At 47.9% G+C, this 12,413-nt stretch overlaps 1 protein-coding gene across 1 annotated transcript; it reads right to left on the bottom strand.

Moving 5' to 3' along the window:
• Nucleotides 1-1,590: 1,590 nt before the first annotated feature.
• LOC127304689 (uncharacterized) lies at nucleotides 1,591-3,410 on the bottom strand. Its single transcript, XM_071820799.1, has 6 exons — nucleotides 2,990-3,410; nucleotides 2,728-2,904; nucleotides 2,291-2,653; nucleotides 2,094-2,204; nucleotides 1,880-2,014; nucleotides 1,591-1,806 (listed from the first exon to the last, which is right to left on the bottom strand). Exons 1-6 carry the CDS (start codon nucleotides 3,134-3,136, stop codon nucleotides 1,591-1,593), a joined length of 1,149 nt encoding a protein of 382 aa, XP_071676900.1. The 5' UTR covers nucleotides 3,137-3,410.
• Nucleotides 3,411-12,413: the final 9,003 nt, after the last annotated feature.

Genomic DNA, 12,413 nt, shown 5'->3' with positions numbered 1-12,413 from the left:
TGCCGTCGTGAGAGCATCCTGAAGATCACGTGGTTCAGCAATGGAATGTGAGGCCGCATGTCCCATGCACTTTCGGTAACAATGAACTATTACAAAATAAAAAATCAATGAGATTAATAAAGCATTAATCGAGAACCAGGTGGGCGAGAAATGACCATTCGCGAAAGAGGATGGGAAGAGCATCCATCATCCACTCCGGAAGCATTCTATACTTGGGCGCTCCGGTTCGCTCCAACCTGCCGAAGTGGTAGCATGTGGCTGGCTTGGTTGATTCAGCAAACACGCTGTGGTCATCGCCGCGAATCCGATGGAGACGAGGTCCGCACCTTCTGCATCTACTAACGCCAACCTCCGGGTCACCTGGCCTTTCGCAAGCCTCCCGCTACCGCCTGGTCCTCGGGCTCTCCGGCGGCTCCAATTGACGATGACCAGGCGTTCCGCTAGCGCAAGTTAATTGGTGGCATCGGGCCATCAGTGGGAAGGGAGACACCGCCAAGGTCAGCGAGGAGGAGGCATGGGTGCGAGTTGCTAGGCGCCGGCGCTTGGGAGAAAGGCGCATGGGAGGTGGAGTGAGATAAGAGTGAAACACTGCGTCAGAGGAAGACATGTTTGATTCATGGGTGTTCTTTGGTAAAGGCTCTGATGATTTCACTACCATGTAGGCTCAGGCAGGGAGACCCTCTTTTGTTTCTGTTGTTGTCAGTCTGAACGATATAACTGGTAAAAGCTAAAAAAACATCAATAGAGTACTTCAATTTTAATGCATCTAGTGTGACTTTGACAGGCTTAAACATGGGATGTGGTTCATCTCACTTCATTTCTTGGATCATGAAGGCTCCTACAAAAAATCCTCATTCAAGTTTGTGCTTCTTGAATCTTCTTTGGTCGGGGATCTGCCACTCACTACGGGGAAGATGCCGTGGGCCGACGGCCCCGCACCGTCGGCACAGGTAAGTCCACCGTCGGCACCGTCTCTGCCGACGGTGACCGTCGGCGTACCGGCGTCGGCACAGATGGCGTCGGGGTTCGCGCGGGCACCGTCGGCGTAGCACGACACCGTCGGCACAGGCGTACGCCGACGGCTGGACGGTGGCCGTCGGCCTGCCCATCGTCGGCACACTCATCTCGCCGTCACGCCGGCTGCCGTCAACGTGCCCACTTGTGCCGACGGTTTCACCGTCGGCACAGTTTCATTTTTTTCTTTCCCAGAACCGGCGGGAAATCGTTCTGATTTAAACTGGAAAAAAACGCGCGCTGGGCAGCAGCTGTGCCGACGGTGTCACCGTCGGCACAGACCCTGCCATTTGGCACAGCTATGGGCCTGTGCCGACGGTGACACCGTCGGCACAGCTGCTGCCCAGATTTTTTTATTTCCCTGATTTTGCTCCATTTGCACAGCAATTGCATATAAAATAGCAGTATCATATATGAATTGCACACATATAGCTCACATCTCAGATATAGCACAAATATGGCACCAAATCCAAATTTAGTACAAATATAGCACACAAGCAATACGGTACATATAGTCATCCTACATAGATCATTGTACACATATAGCATGTGTCATGTGCTAGTACAATGTAGAAACTATGGTGGTGCACCACCCGGCGGACCCGAGTACTCATCTAGCTCCGCTTGGGTGAAGCGAGGCTGGAATACTTCGACGGTGCTCGGGGAGGTAGAACCACGACGAGAGCCACCGGAAGTAGAACCATGCCGAGGTTCGGCAGAAGCACCAGGAGAATGGCGACCGGGGTGCATCGGCGTACCACAAGGAGTGTCGTTCCCGGATTCTCCCAATCCCTACATGTTGGAGGGAGTTAGCAACTTAGCCATGTCACACCAAGTTAGCAACTTAGCCAAGTTAGCAACTTACCGGGGTCAACTGACGCTGACGCTTGTACATGATATAGAACTCCTCCTTGGACGGGAACACTGGCGTCGGCCCCGGATGAGGTGGCTCTGGGAGTGGTTCCTCTCGCACTCCAGTCATCATGAACCGAGTGAAACTCTGCAAGAAACGGGAGAGATAGCTCAGATTCAAACATGGGGACTTATGATGTTTTGCAACCATAGAGATTGAAACTTACCGCCATCTGGTTGCTCGTCCACTGGACATAGGCATCTTTCACAAGGTCATGCTCCTTAATCTTCTCGAGATACTCCTCGTAAGCTACTGCATAGGCCTCCTCGAGCTGAGTCTACAATTTCAGAAATAATGCGTCTCATCAACATAGCCATTCAGGAACAAGAGTCAAAACAGAGGATGAAAGTGTGGATGACTTACATCTACCTCTACCCGAGAACGGCATGTAGTCCGCGAGGAGGTAGCGTAGCTGCCGGAGGGGAGGGTAGCCTTGATCTGCGTGAAGTTCCTCTGAGGCTTGAAACCCCCAGCAAGGCAGGCAGGACGTCCATGCGGCTGGCCGGACCCCGCCAGCATCATCGCCACCTCGTCGACCGGCTCGGTCATAGGGTCCTCCACCTCTGGATGGAGCTTGGCGTACTCCTCGCAGTATCTTTCCTTGTTCTCTTTGGCCTTGCCGTAGTATATCTCAGGCGCGGGCCGAGGCTCGTTCGGACGGGGCGTCACCAGCTTCATGTGCGTCCACGCTTCCATCTCACCAAGTTCCCTCCCGAGCTTCTTCCCCTGCATCACAAAACAAATGTTATGCATATCATCGAAAATCAAAAAAATGCAGCTTGTTCCATTTTTATATGTACCAGACGCTCCCGATAGCGATCGGTGCTGCTGCTCCCCGCAGTGTGTGTTCCCTGAGAACCACGGTTGGCCTTGTTCCGGTCGCTCACGGCCTTGAAATCGGGGTTTTCGCCGACCCAATTCTTGACCAACTCCATGAAGGCGGCCCTCTTATTATTATCAGCCCAATGTGGTACAACCTGCAAAATCAAAACTCATTTGAAGAACAAACAATATAGTTGCAAGTTAGCCGCGGTACATAGAATCGCATTGACAATTACTTACCGACATGAAGTCATCTATCGTCATAGCCGGGGCGAGTCCCTGCACAATCTCAGGCTTTGTGTACCTTACGCCCTGCTCAGCATAGAAGTGGCTGATGCACGTGATCCTCTGGTTGTACCACTGCTGCCGTGTCAACTTCCGACACATGTTACGGAGCACCACGTCCGCCCTCTCCTTATGCTCAGTCGCCACCCTATAATTGCGCTGCAATCAAGCATAACAGAAAGTGTGAGAGGCATGAGTTATCACGGTGGGGTTATCAACTACATATGAACGAAACCCAAAGAGTATGCATTACGTACCCAAAACTTCTTGATCACGGCGTCGGCGGCGGAAGTAAAGCCAGGGTAAGGCGCTATCTCATAGTCTTCCCAAGTGTAGGCTAGCTTGGACTCACCCCCAAGGACCGGAGTGTACATCCCCGGCCAGTACTTCCTAATAGCAGCTCCAATCAGACTCCCTGGCACGCGGACATTCTTCCCCGTGTATGTGAAATTCCTGCACAACTTTTGGGGCCATTCCCTAGGTCCGATGCTCGATTTCTGACGAAACCCTAGTTCTGTTGACCGCGCCGTCTACCCCTTTGACTGCATCCCATCGGGGTTCCCCCGGTGGGCGTATGCCTACTTTTGAGCTTGGTTAGGTCATAGGTACATGTGGAAACAAGTACCATCCCCTATGATCCCAAGGTTCTCTCCGGTTCACCTCCGAGGGAGTTCCCCCCTATACATGCAGAATCTGCCTAAGTGTAGGAACCCCATGTCCGAGAAGCCGGGCACACCCGGAGGGGGTAGAATTGGATATAGAACCATCTCAAATCACTTTTGTGCATGCCATGTGGACACACACAACTTTTGGGGCCATTCCCTAGGTCCGATGCTCGATTTCTGACGAAACCCTAGTTCTGTTGACCGCGCCGTCTACCCCTTTGACTGCATCCCATCGGGGTTCCCTCGGTGGGCGTATGCCTACGTTTGAGCTTGGTTAGGTCATAGGTACATGTGGAAACAAGTACCATCCCCTATGATCCCAAGGTTCTCTCCGGTTCACCTCCGAGGGAGTTCCCCCCTATACATGCAGAATCTGCCTAAGTGTAGGATCCCCATGTCCGAGAAGCCGGGCACACCCGGAGGGGGTAGCATTGGATATAGAACCATCTCAAATCACTTTTGTGCATGCCATGTGGACACACACAACTTTTGGGGCCATTCCCTAGGTCCGATGCTCGATTTCTGACGAAACCCTAGTTCTGTTGACCGCGCCGTCTACCCCTTTGACTGCATCCCATCGGGGTTCCCCCGGTGGGCGTATGCCTACGTTTGAGCTTGGTTAGGTCATAGGTACATGTGGAAACAAGTACCATCCCCTATGATCCCAAGGTTCTCTCCGGTTCACCTCCGAGGAGTTCCCCCTATACATGCGAGAATCGCCTATGTGTAGGAACACCATGTCCGAGAAGCCGGGCACACCCGGAAGGGGTAGCATTGGATATAGAACCATCTCAAATCACTTTTGTGCATGCCATGTGGACACACACAACTTTTGGGGCCATTCCCTAGGTCCGATGCTCGATTTCTGACGAAACCCTAGTTATGTTGACCGCGCCGTCTACCCCTTTGACTGCATCCCATCGGGGTTCCCCCGGTGGGCGTATGCCTACGTTTGAGCTTGGTTAGGTCATAGGTACATGTGGAAACAAGTACCATCCCCTATGATCCCAAGGTTCTCTCCGGTTCACCTCCGAGGGAGTTCCCCCTATACATGCGAGAATCCGCCTAAGTGTAGGAACCCCATGTCCGAGAAGCGGGCACACCCGGAGGGTAGCATTGGATATAGAACCATCTCAAATCACTTTTGTGCATGCCATGTGGACACACACAACTTTTGGGGCCATTCCCTAGGTCCGATGCTCGATTTATGACGAAACCCTAGTTCCGTTGACCGCGCCGTCTACCCCTTTGATCGCATCCCATCGGGAGTTCCCCGGTGGGCGTATGCCTACGTTTGAGCTTGGTTAGGTCATAGGTACATGTGGAAACAAGTACCATCCCCTATGATCCCAAGGTTCTCTCCGGTTCACCTCCGAGGGAGTTCCCCCCTATACATGCAGAATCTGCCTAAGTGTAGGAACCCCATGTCCGAGAAGCCGGGCACACCCGGAGGGGGTAGCATTGGATATAGAACCATCTCAAATCACTTCTGTGCATGCCATGTGGACACACACAACTTTTGGGGCCATTCCCTAGGTCCGATGCTCGATTTCTGACGAAACCCTAGTTCTGTTGACCGCGCCGTCTACCCCTTTGACTGCATCCCATCGGGGGTCCCCCGGTGGGCGTATGCCTACGTTTGAGCTTGCTTAGGTCATAGGTACATGTGGAAACAAGTACCATCCCATATGATCCCAAGGTTCTCTACGGTTCACCTCCGAGGGAGTTCCCCCCTATACATGCAGAATCTCTCCTGCCCTTTTTTTCCCGCCCACCCTTTTCCCGCTGCTTCTCTCCCGCCCTTTTTTCCCGCCCACCCTTTCCCGCTCCTTCTCTCCCGCCCTTTTTTCCCGCCCACCCTTTCCCGCTGCTTCTCTCCCGCCCTTTTTTCCCGCCCTTTTTTCCCGCCCACCCTTTCCCGCCCACCCTCTCCCGCCCTAGTTATTTAAGTATTTTGTATCGTGTGTGGGTCTTAAGTATTTTGTATCGTGTGTGGGCCATTCACCCCCTCCGAGGTTCGATTTCTGGCGAAGGGGTTCTATACCGCCCTTATACATATATATAGGTTTCTGGCAAAGGGGTTCGCCAAAATAGCAGTGAGAAATAAATAAACAAAAAAAATGATATGGATTAATAATTATATGGGTAATAATTATCTCTTTGATGCAAAAAAAAAATAGGAAAAACCAAAAAATGTGCATAATGGCTGTGCCGACGGCCGCTGTTGTGCCGTGGGTCACCGTCGGCACAGAAGAAGAGGGACCCAGCAGTCAGTCGCTGTGCCGATGGCCGCCGTTGCGCCGTGGGCTACCGTCGGCACAGTGCAGACGGTGCCGTGACAGTTTAACGGCTGGGCCCTCCTGTCAGACGGTGTACCGACGGTTGCAGGTGTGCCGACGGTGACCTTCGGGCTCCACCTAGCTGTGCCGACGGCCGCGGTTGCGCCGAGGGTGGCCGTCGGTGTACCGTGCGTTGTGCCGACGGCCATGCTGTGCCGACGGTGAGCTTCGTCGCCGGTAGCTGGAGGCCTCTGTGCCGACGGCCCCGACATTTGGCCGTCGGCACATAGTCTGGCCGTCGGCACACGTCGGTTCTCCCGTAGTGACTGTATATTTGCATTCAGTATATTTCAGTCTTATGGAAGTTGATATCTAGGATGGTATGCATTGTTAGAGATGAACATAGTATCATGGCTGAAGCACAAACATTATCTACCATCAACTACATAATTATTCATGTGCAACGGAAATCCACAAATATCTACCACCGCCAAAAAATACCGTCAGTTAGCCACCATATGGGCGCGGCATGCCGCCGCGCCGATCATTGCTAGTGTCTACACTAAAAGACAGTCTAAGAGAAGCTCCTCCATTAATATTCCACATTACGGAGCCAAAAATAATATGTTGATCATCTACTCCTTCCGTGATACCGTTGGTAAAGGGTACTGCATTGAGCGGACATCCTTTTTCCTCACATATATTGCATCTTCAGTTATAAAAAATATTGTTCTCTTCTATATGCCACTTAATCATCATAATCACAAGCATATATCTACCAAGCTAGTTCCTTAGTTCCATTTCATTTTAACATGTTTGTAGATTTAGCTTAGTACATCAAAGTAGATGACACCAGGGGCGGAGACAGGGGGCGAGCAGGGGCTAGACCCCCCCAACGATCGGCCCCCCTCAAGGTTTCGTGCCGTATACTACCAGCAGCAAGTCAGCTTGTATACGCTCTAATGGCTACGCTCTAATGGCTGTAGATATTCAGTATTTAGGCCTAAACTCACTGCTAATCTATATTAAGTACGCATCAAAGCCCAGCATGCAGAAAAGGAGCCCATCTGGCATGCTTACCATCGAGGCATCAAGCCTAGACCGAAGCCAATGATTCCGTCGTCCGTTCATTCGCCCCGCGTCAGATGGATTAGCCAGCAGATACCCTAGAAAAACCTTTGCTAGGGCTCGCAGCAGCCGCCACAACCTCGTCGCTCCAGTTCGCAAACAGCAGCCCGGGCGCTACAAGACCACTCAGATCAGCACACGGCCAAAGGATCCTTCTATTGTCCTAGGCGCGCGCTCTATTGATGTTGTATGCCATGGCCCCCGGAGCTGCGCCGTCCAGTTCGTCGATGGCATCCGTAACTGACTAGGCAGTAAGCACCCAATTTTAGAGGTACACCGATTTGAACATTCTGCCACTAGTTTTTCTCGATGGATTATGGCCATGCAGTCCCGTTAGTTAGTCACACCTTGAAAGATACTAATGGATCTTCAGTGCAATATTTCACCATCTAATCACTTTTTAAGTTAGTATAAGATTTGACACATAATTGTTAAATGCTTGTATCAAATAAAGCAACTAATTTATAATTTCTTTCAACACTATAATTTACAAAGAGTCTTGAACTTGATATAATTTATGGCTCAAATATAAGTTCATTATACATGTCTCGCATGAACCTAATCGAAAAAATCAAGTACGATCATCTATTATGTGTCAAAAGGCTTTGCAAAAAAATTATGTTTTCAGTTCGCCCCCCCTATGTCCAAATCCTGGCTCCGCCCCTGGATGACACCATGACATGTTATGGCTAGACCAATGATGCCCTAAACTTGATTGCAAAGAAAGACACGACCAAGATAATGATGGGTAACGTGGCCTATATTCGAACATTATGCACCTATTCACATTGTGCAACTGATTGTACATAGGAGTAAATAATTGTGCAAGACACAACTCAATACCTACAACTGTAGGGATCAATTATAGTATCATTCGATAGATAATGATTGTCAAACCCATGAGGTGCTGAAGGTATTGGTTAGTGAATATGAGAAAGTAAAATAACAAAAAACGCAGGATCTGTATTATTTATTTATAGTTTACAGGAAATAAAAAAACTATAAATTAAAATGCAAGTAAATGTAATTAGCACTTTTAGAGATACCAAACTCCTCTATGTAGCAAGAGGACAATCTTAATGCATAATTATATGGATTTACACTGGGCAGCCATATTTCTAACACAGCCTGATTAGTAATTTAATATCTTGTTAGATTTTGTTCTTACTGAACGAAGCCTGAAGTAGGTGCAGCCGTGTGCACATACAGTTACACCCCTAATAATTGGTTCTAAAGCGACTTTCATGCACAATCAACGGTAGTATTTCTTAGTTCAGCTCACAATATCGACTTGTTTAGTTTTAATTTTCGGATAAGCCCCATAGTAACAGGAAGAGAAACGGATTAGTAATTTCGAAGTGATTTTGGTTTGGGCGTTTTCATCTGCCGAGCTTCACATTCAGACCGTCGTCGAAGCATGTGAGTTCCCTTGAACACCGTTTTAATGCTTCTATATACACAGAGATATCTAGAATGTATGGGTTATACCTGACTTATAAGCGACCGGTCGTTGCATCTACTTCAGCAGTTCAGTAGCACTGATCGATGCAAGTATGCATGGCAACTACGTACACCACACCAGTCCGGACACAAACAAAACAACACTTCATCGCTGGCTAGGCATAGTAGGCATCGGAATGCTGACCCAGAGTTGTTATCCAGATCTTGTAGCGGGTTCCATCCGTGATTTTCTCGGTGACCGTGTAGTCTACTGCTTGGTAAATTGTCGTTTACTCAACGGGCATCAGAAACGCCAAGGTGTTCTTGATCGGCAACTGGCTGGTTGACAGGAGCTTTCTCAGTGGCTGACTACAGTGCATGATGGAGCGCGCACACTACCAGCTGGTCTAGTGTTAATCCGTCGCATGATTTGTAGCTAGCTTGTGAGGTTGGTTACTTCATATCTCTGGTTATTTCATTCCCTCTTTGCGAAAATAACTTGATGTTGATCATAGTCTAATTAATCAGTGCATTGAGATTCGATTTTGTATAAACACAGATGCCATGTCAGTGTTACTCTCTTACTATTTTAAGACCTAAAAATGAGCCCCAACTTATGCACTAAAATTATGGTTGTTTGTCCTGATTCCAAAAACTTTTGGTGAACTGAAACACATGAAGGGGTATGATCTCTTCGAACCTCATTGTAACTAGGGGTGCAATGATTAAAACTGAATAAAAAGACACAAGTACAAGCCATAGAGTAGCTCGTACGATCCGTTTAAGTCTATAATGTTCAGTAGTCATACTCACAGAGAACGGTGTACGCTGAAAACCGAAACGTTCATAGATAAAATATTATGTCGGCTAACATAGGTTGGTAGGAACATTGAGCTAGTATATCTATAGGAGGGTATATAGGGCTTCATATGGGTTTTTGCTTCATATATATACGAGGGTATATAGGGGGAGTACAATTTATATGGGCGGGAGAGAAAGCTCCTATCTTGCATGTGAACAAGTTTAGATGAAAAGAAATAAATGAAATCGAGCATGTCACATGTTCTAAACAAGGGAGCTATATATGGATGGTTATGCAACTTGATTCACACAAAACGCTGAGTCTCCATTGCGTGACAACTATACATTTCAGACTAATGTTGGCCGGAGGTAGCGGGAATTCGCATTATACATACTAGCAAAAGTGCCCATGCAATGCAACGGGCTTAAAGTAAAATCCTAATGCTCAGACCTAGAAAATAATATGTTGTAATTTTAGCACTCAAAAATTATTTCGCTTTGATTTTTGGTTCGTACCATTTTATATATGTTAGCTTTAGTTTTAGATTTTAAATCTCAATAAAAATAGCGCACGTGAAAAAAATTCAAGTTCATTTTAAGATAACATACATGTTGTAGCTCATCGGGTCAAAAAAGGTGTTGCAATTAGCGTAAAAACAATAAAAGTACAGTATATATCTTCCCGTAAAACGACAACAACAGTGGCACTATATTTACGCGTACATCTGCGCCAAAGTAGACATATGTCTCTCGTCATATGTCATTTTTTTTCCTAACTTCTTTTTAAAATATTTAATAACATTTCCTATCAGTGTTATTTTCTCTTTACTTATCCTAATATTGTGAGCTTGCTTAAGGAAGCATCAATTTTATCTGCATGATGGCTGGTAGCAAAGACTTCAGCGCCTCCACCTCATGGTCATGGACATGAGCATTGAGCACATGTGAAAATTGAAGTGAAAGATGAGAAGCACGGGCAAAACCCTATCTCTCATAAGCAGCTTTCTGTACCCCTGAAACAACTCGCTCAAGTCCAGCTCTGCACGCATAAGATGCACAATCATAGGCAGTCTTGGAGTGCCTGACGTGAACAACAGCGCCGCTTATATCTGTCCCTGCAGAGCACCTTCTATGGAAGTAGGCCTGAGATTAACGATGCAGCGTGCTTGTCACTGAAGAACATCGATGGCCTGACCTTCAGCAGAAACATTGCGACCTGCTAGTCCAAGCCGGCCTCTCCCGAGGCAGGGCCTCTGGGACGTCGACCATGTTGTCGTCCAGCGTGCATCATCAGATGGTGGAAGTTCTCCATTGTGACCTGCTACGTCACCTGCTTTACCATCCCCAACACTGGCTGCCAATACAGTCGCGCCGGCGCCGGTGAACCTGAAGCTTCGGGTAGACACCAAATCCGTCCTGCTTGTGCAGCGGCCAAGGTCGGCGAAGAATGCGGTCGAGTTCCTCTTCTCCCTTCTGGCCCTTGCCGTCGGTACCACCGTGACGTAGAAGCTGTTTGGGGTGGCCTCCATGGTCGGCAACGCCTGCGAGGCTGCGAAAACTCGATGCAACTAACATCCTTCCTGGAACAACTCATCCAACGTACTCACGCTTAACGTCATCAGCCTCGTCCTCTCGCATGGCCCTTGTAATTGTCTCAGCATCTACTTTGAGACAGGATCTAGACAACATCGTGCAGGAAACCGCCTCCGCAGGTGCACAGCCCTCTACTTCAGCCTTGAGGAGCGCCTGCCGGTATTATCTGAGAGGACCTGTACATGCCGGCAACAGCGGGAACGACCCCAGACATAAGCAGCTATTCAAGCTCCTCCTCTATCGCTACTACGGACATGATGGTTCCTATATGACAACAGGGAGCTCGCCTTCACCGCTTTCGTGCCATCGCCGAAATTATTCCGCCGTGCCCTCAATCGGAGGCCCAACAATTTCGCCGCATAAGGGAGGGGCCGCCTGCTATGCTTCTCCGCGGTGCCTGGGTTGCTTATATCGGGAATTGAATTCATGGAGTCCATGTTTGTATCCATGGAGGTCATCCTATCGTGGTTATGCTCTACACGAATCGTGTCTCTGCCTGTCATGACTCATGACCTTCCCGTCAGGATCTTGCCCATTGGCCCACGTCCTAGAATTTGAGAAAAAAACGGATGGACAGATTGAGTGGGGCCACGGAGACGTACGGAACCAAAATCAACACACGGACGTGGACGGAAAAGACATAAAAAAAAAACGTTTCGATTTGTTACTTATGGATGGCATGGTGGGTAATTTTTCTCCGCTTTTCGGGGTAGTTTTAAGTTGGACAACGACCGAGGGAGAAACCCTTTTACTTTTATTATTAGGTATAGATTCTCACCTAAGATGAGAGCGCATGTATGCCCAACATTAGTTTGATCGGTATTCATACTGGCTATATAGTTTATTCATGCTTCTTGCATGCATCTTTGGCTTTGCATCCACGACATCTGACATTGTTGGCCTGCTCCTCTATTAGTTGTTTTTCCTATGATATATTGTAAATAAAAGTTAATGAGTACAAAGAATTTCCTCCTAAGATGTTTTTTACTAAAACAGTCTAAGAAAAGATTCTCATAATATTCCACGTCACCAAGCCATATAATCTCTCGAATCATCTACGGATTTCAGTGATATTCTAGAGTAATTGGAAAGATCACACTCACCTACTACCATCTGAAAATGTAAATGATGGGGCGAGGTGTTTTTTTCCTTACTTTTTTTTTCTTTGAAAAAGAGGTTGAGAGCTCCGGCCTCTGGATCGAGGAGATATGCATACAAAGTTAATTCAGATTTCATTCAACAAAGGTCTGGCAAAAACAAACATAAAAAATCTGAAGCCACCACTCAACACGTACAAACCTGACAATGGATGAACAATATGCCATCAAGGCCTTATGCCCCAGAAATACATTGACATAATAAGCTCACACCATTGCCATGTTCCGTGTGCCGGTCTTAAATTGAGCATGCTATCCGTACTTATTGACAAGGATAAACATATACGTACTGATTTCAGAGTGGCTTTGCTTTTGA

This window comes from Lolium perenne, chromosome 5 (assembly GCF_019359855.2).
Source record: "Lolium perenne isolate Kyuss_39 chromosome 5, Kyuss_2.0, whole genome shotgun sequence".
NCBI classification, from domain to species: domain Eukaryota; kingdom Viridiplantae; phylum Streptophyta; class Magnoliopsida; order Poales; family Poaceae; genus Lolium; species Lolium perenne.
The sequence above is the reverse complement of the archived record's forward strand: the minus strand, read 5'-3'. Positions and strand labels throughout refer to the sequence as shown.

Bases quoted from the DNA above. Each gene is read 5' to 3' on its own strand.
- LOC127304689 (XM_071820799.1), bottom strand. From the start codon at position 3,136: ATGTGTCGGAAGTTGACACGGCAGCAGTGGTACAACCAGAGGATCACG. The intron at 2,205-2,290 runs GTAAGTCATCCA...CTGAAATTGTAG, and splicing joins GTTCTCGGGTAGAGGTAGAT to ACTCAGCTCGAGGAGGCCTA. The intron at 1,807-1,879 runs GTAAGTTGCTAA...TCCAACATGTAG, and splicing joins GTCAGCGTCAGTTGACCCCG to GGATTGGGAGAATCCGGGAA.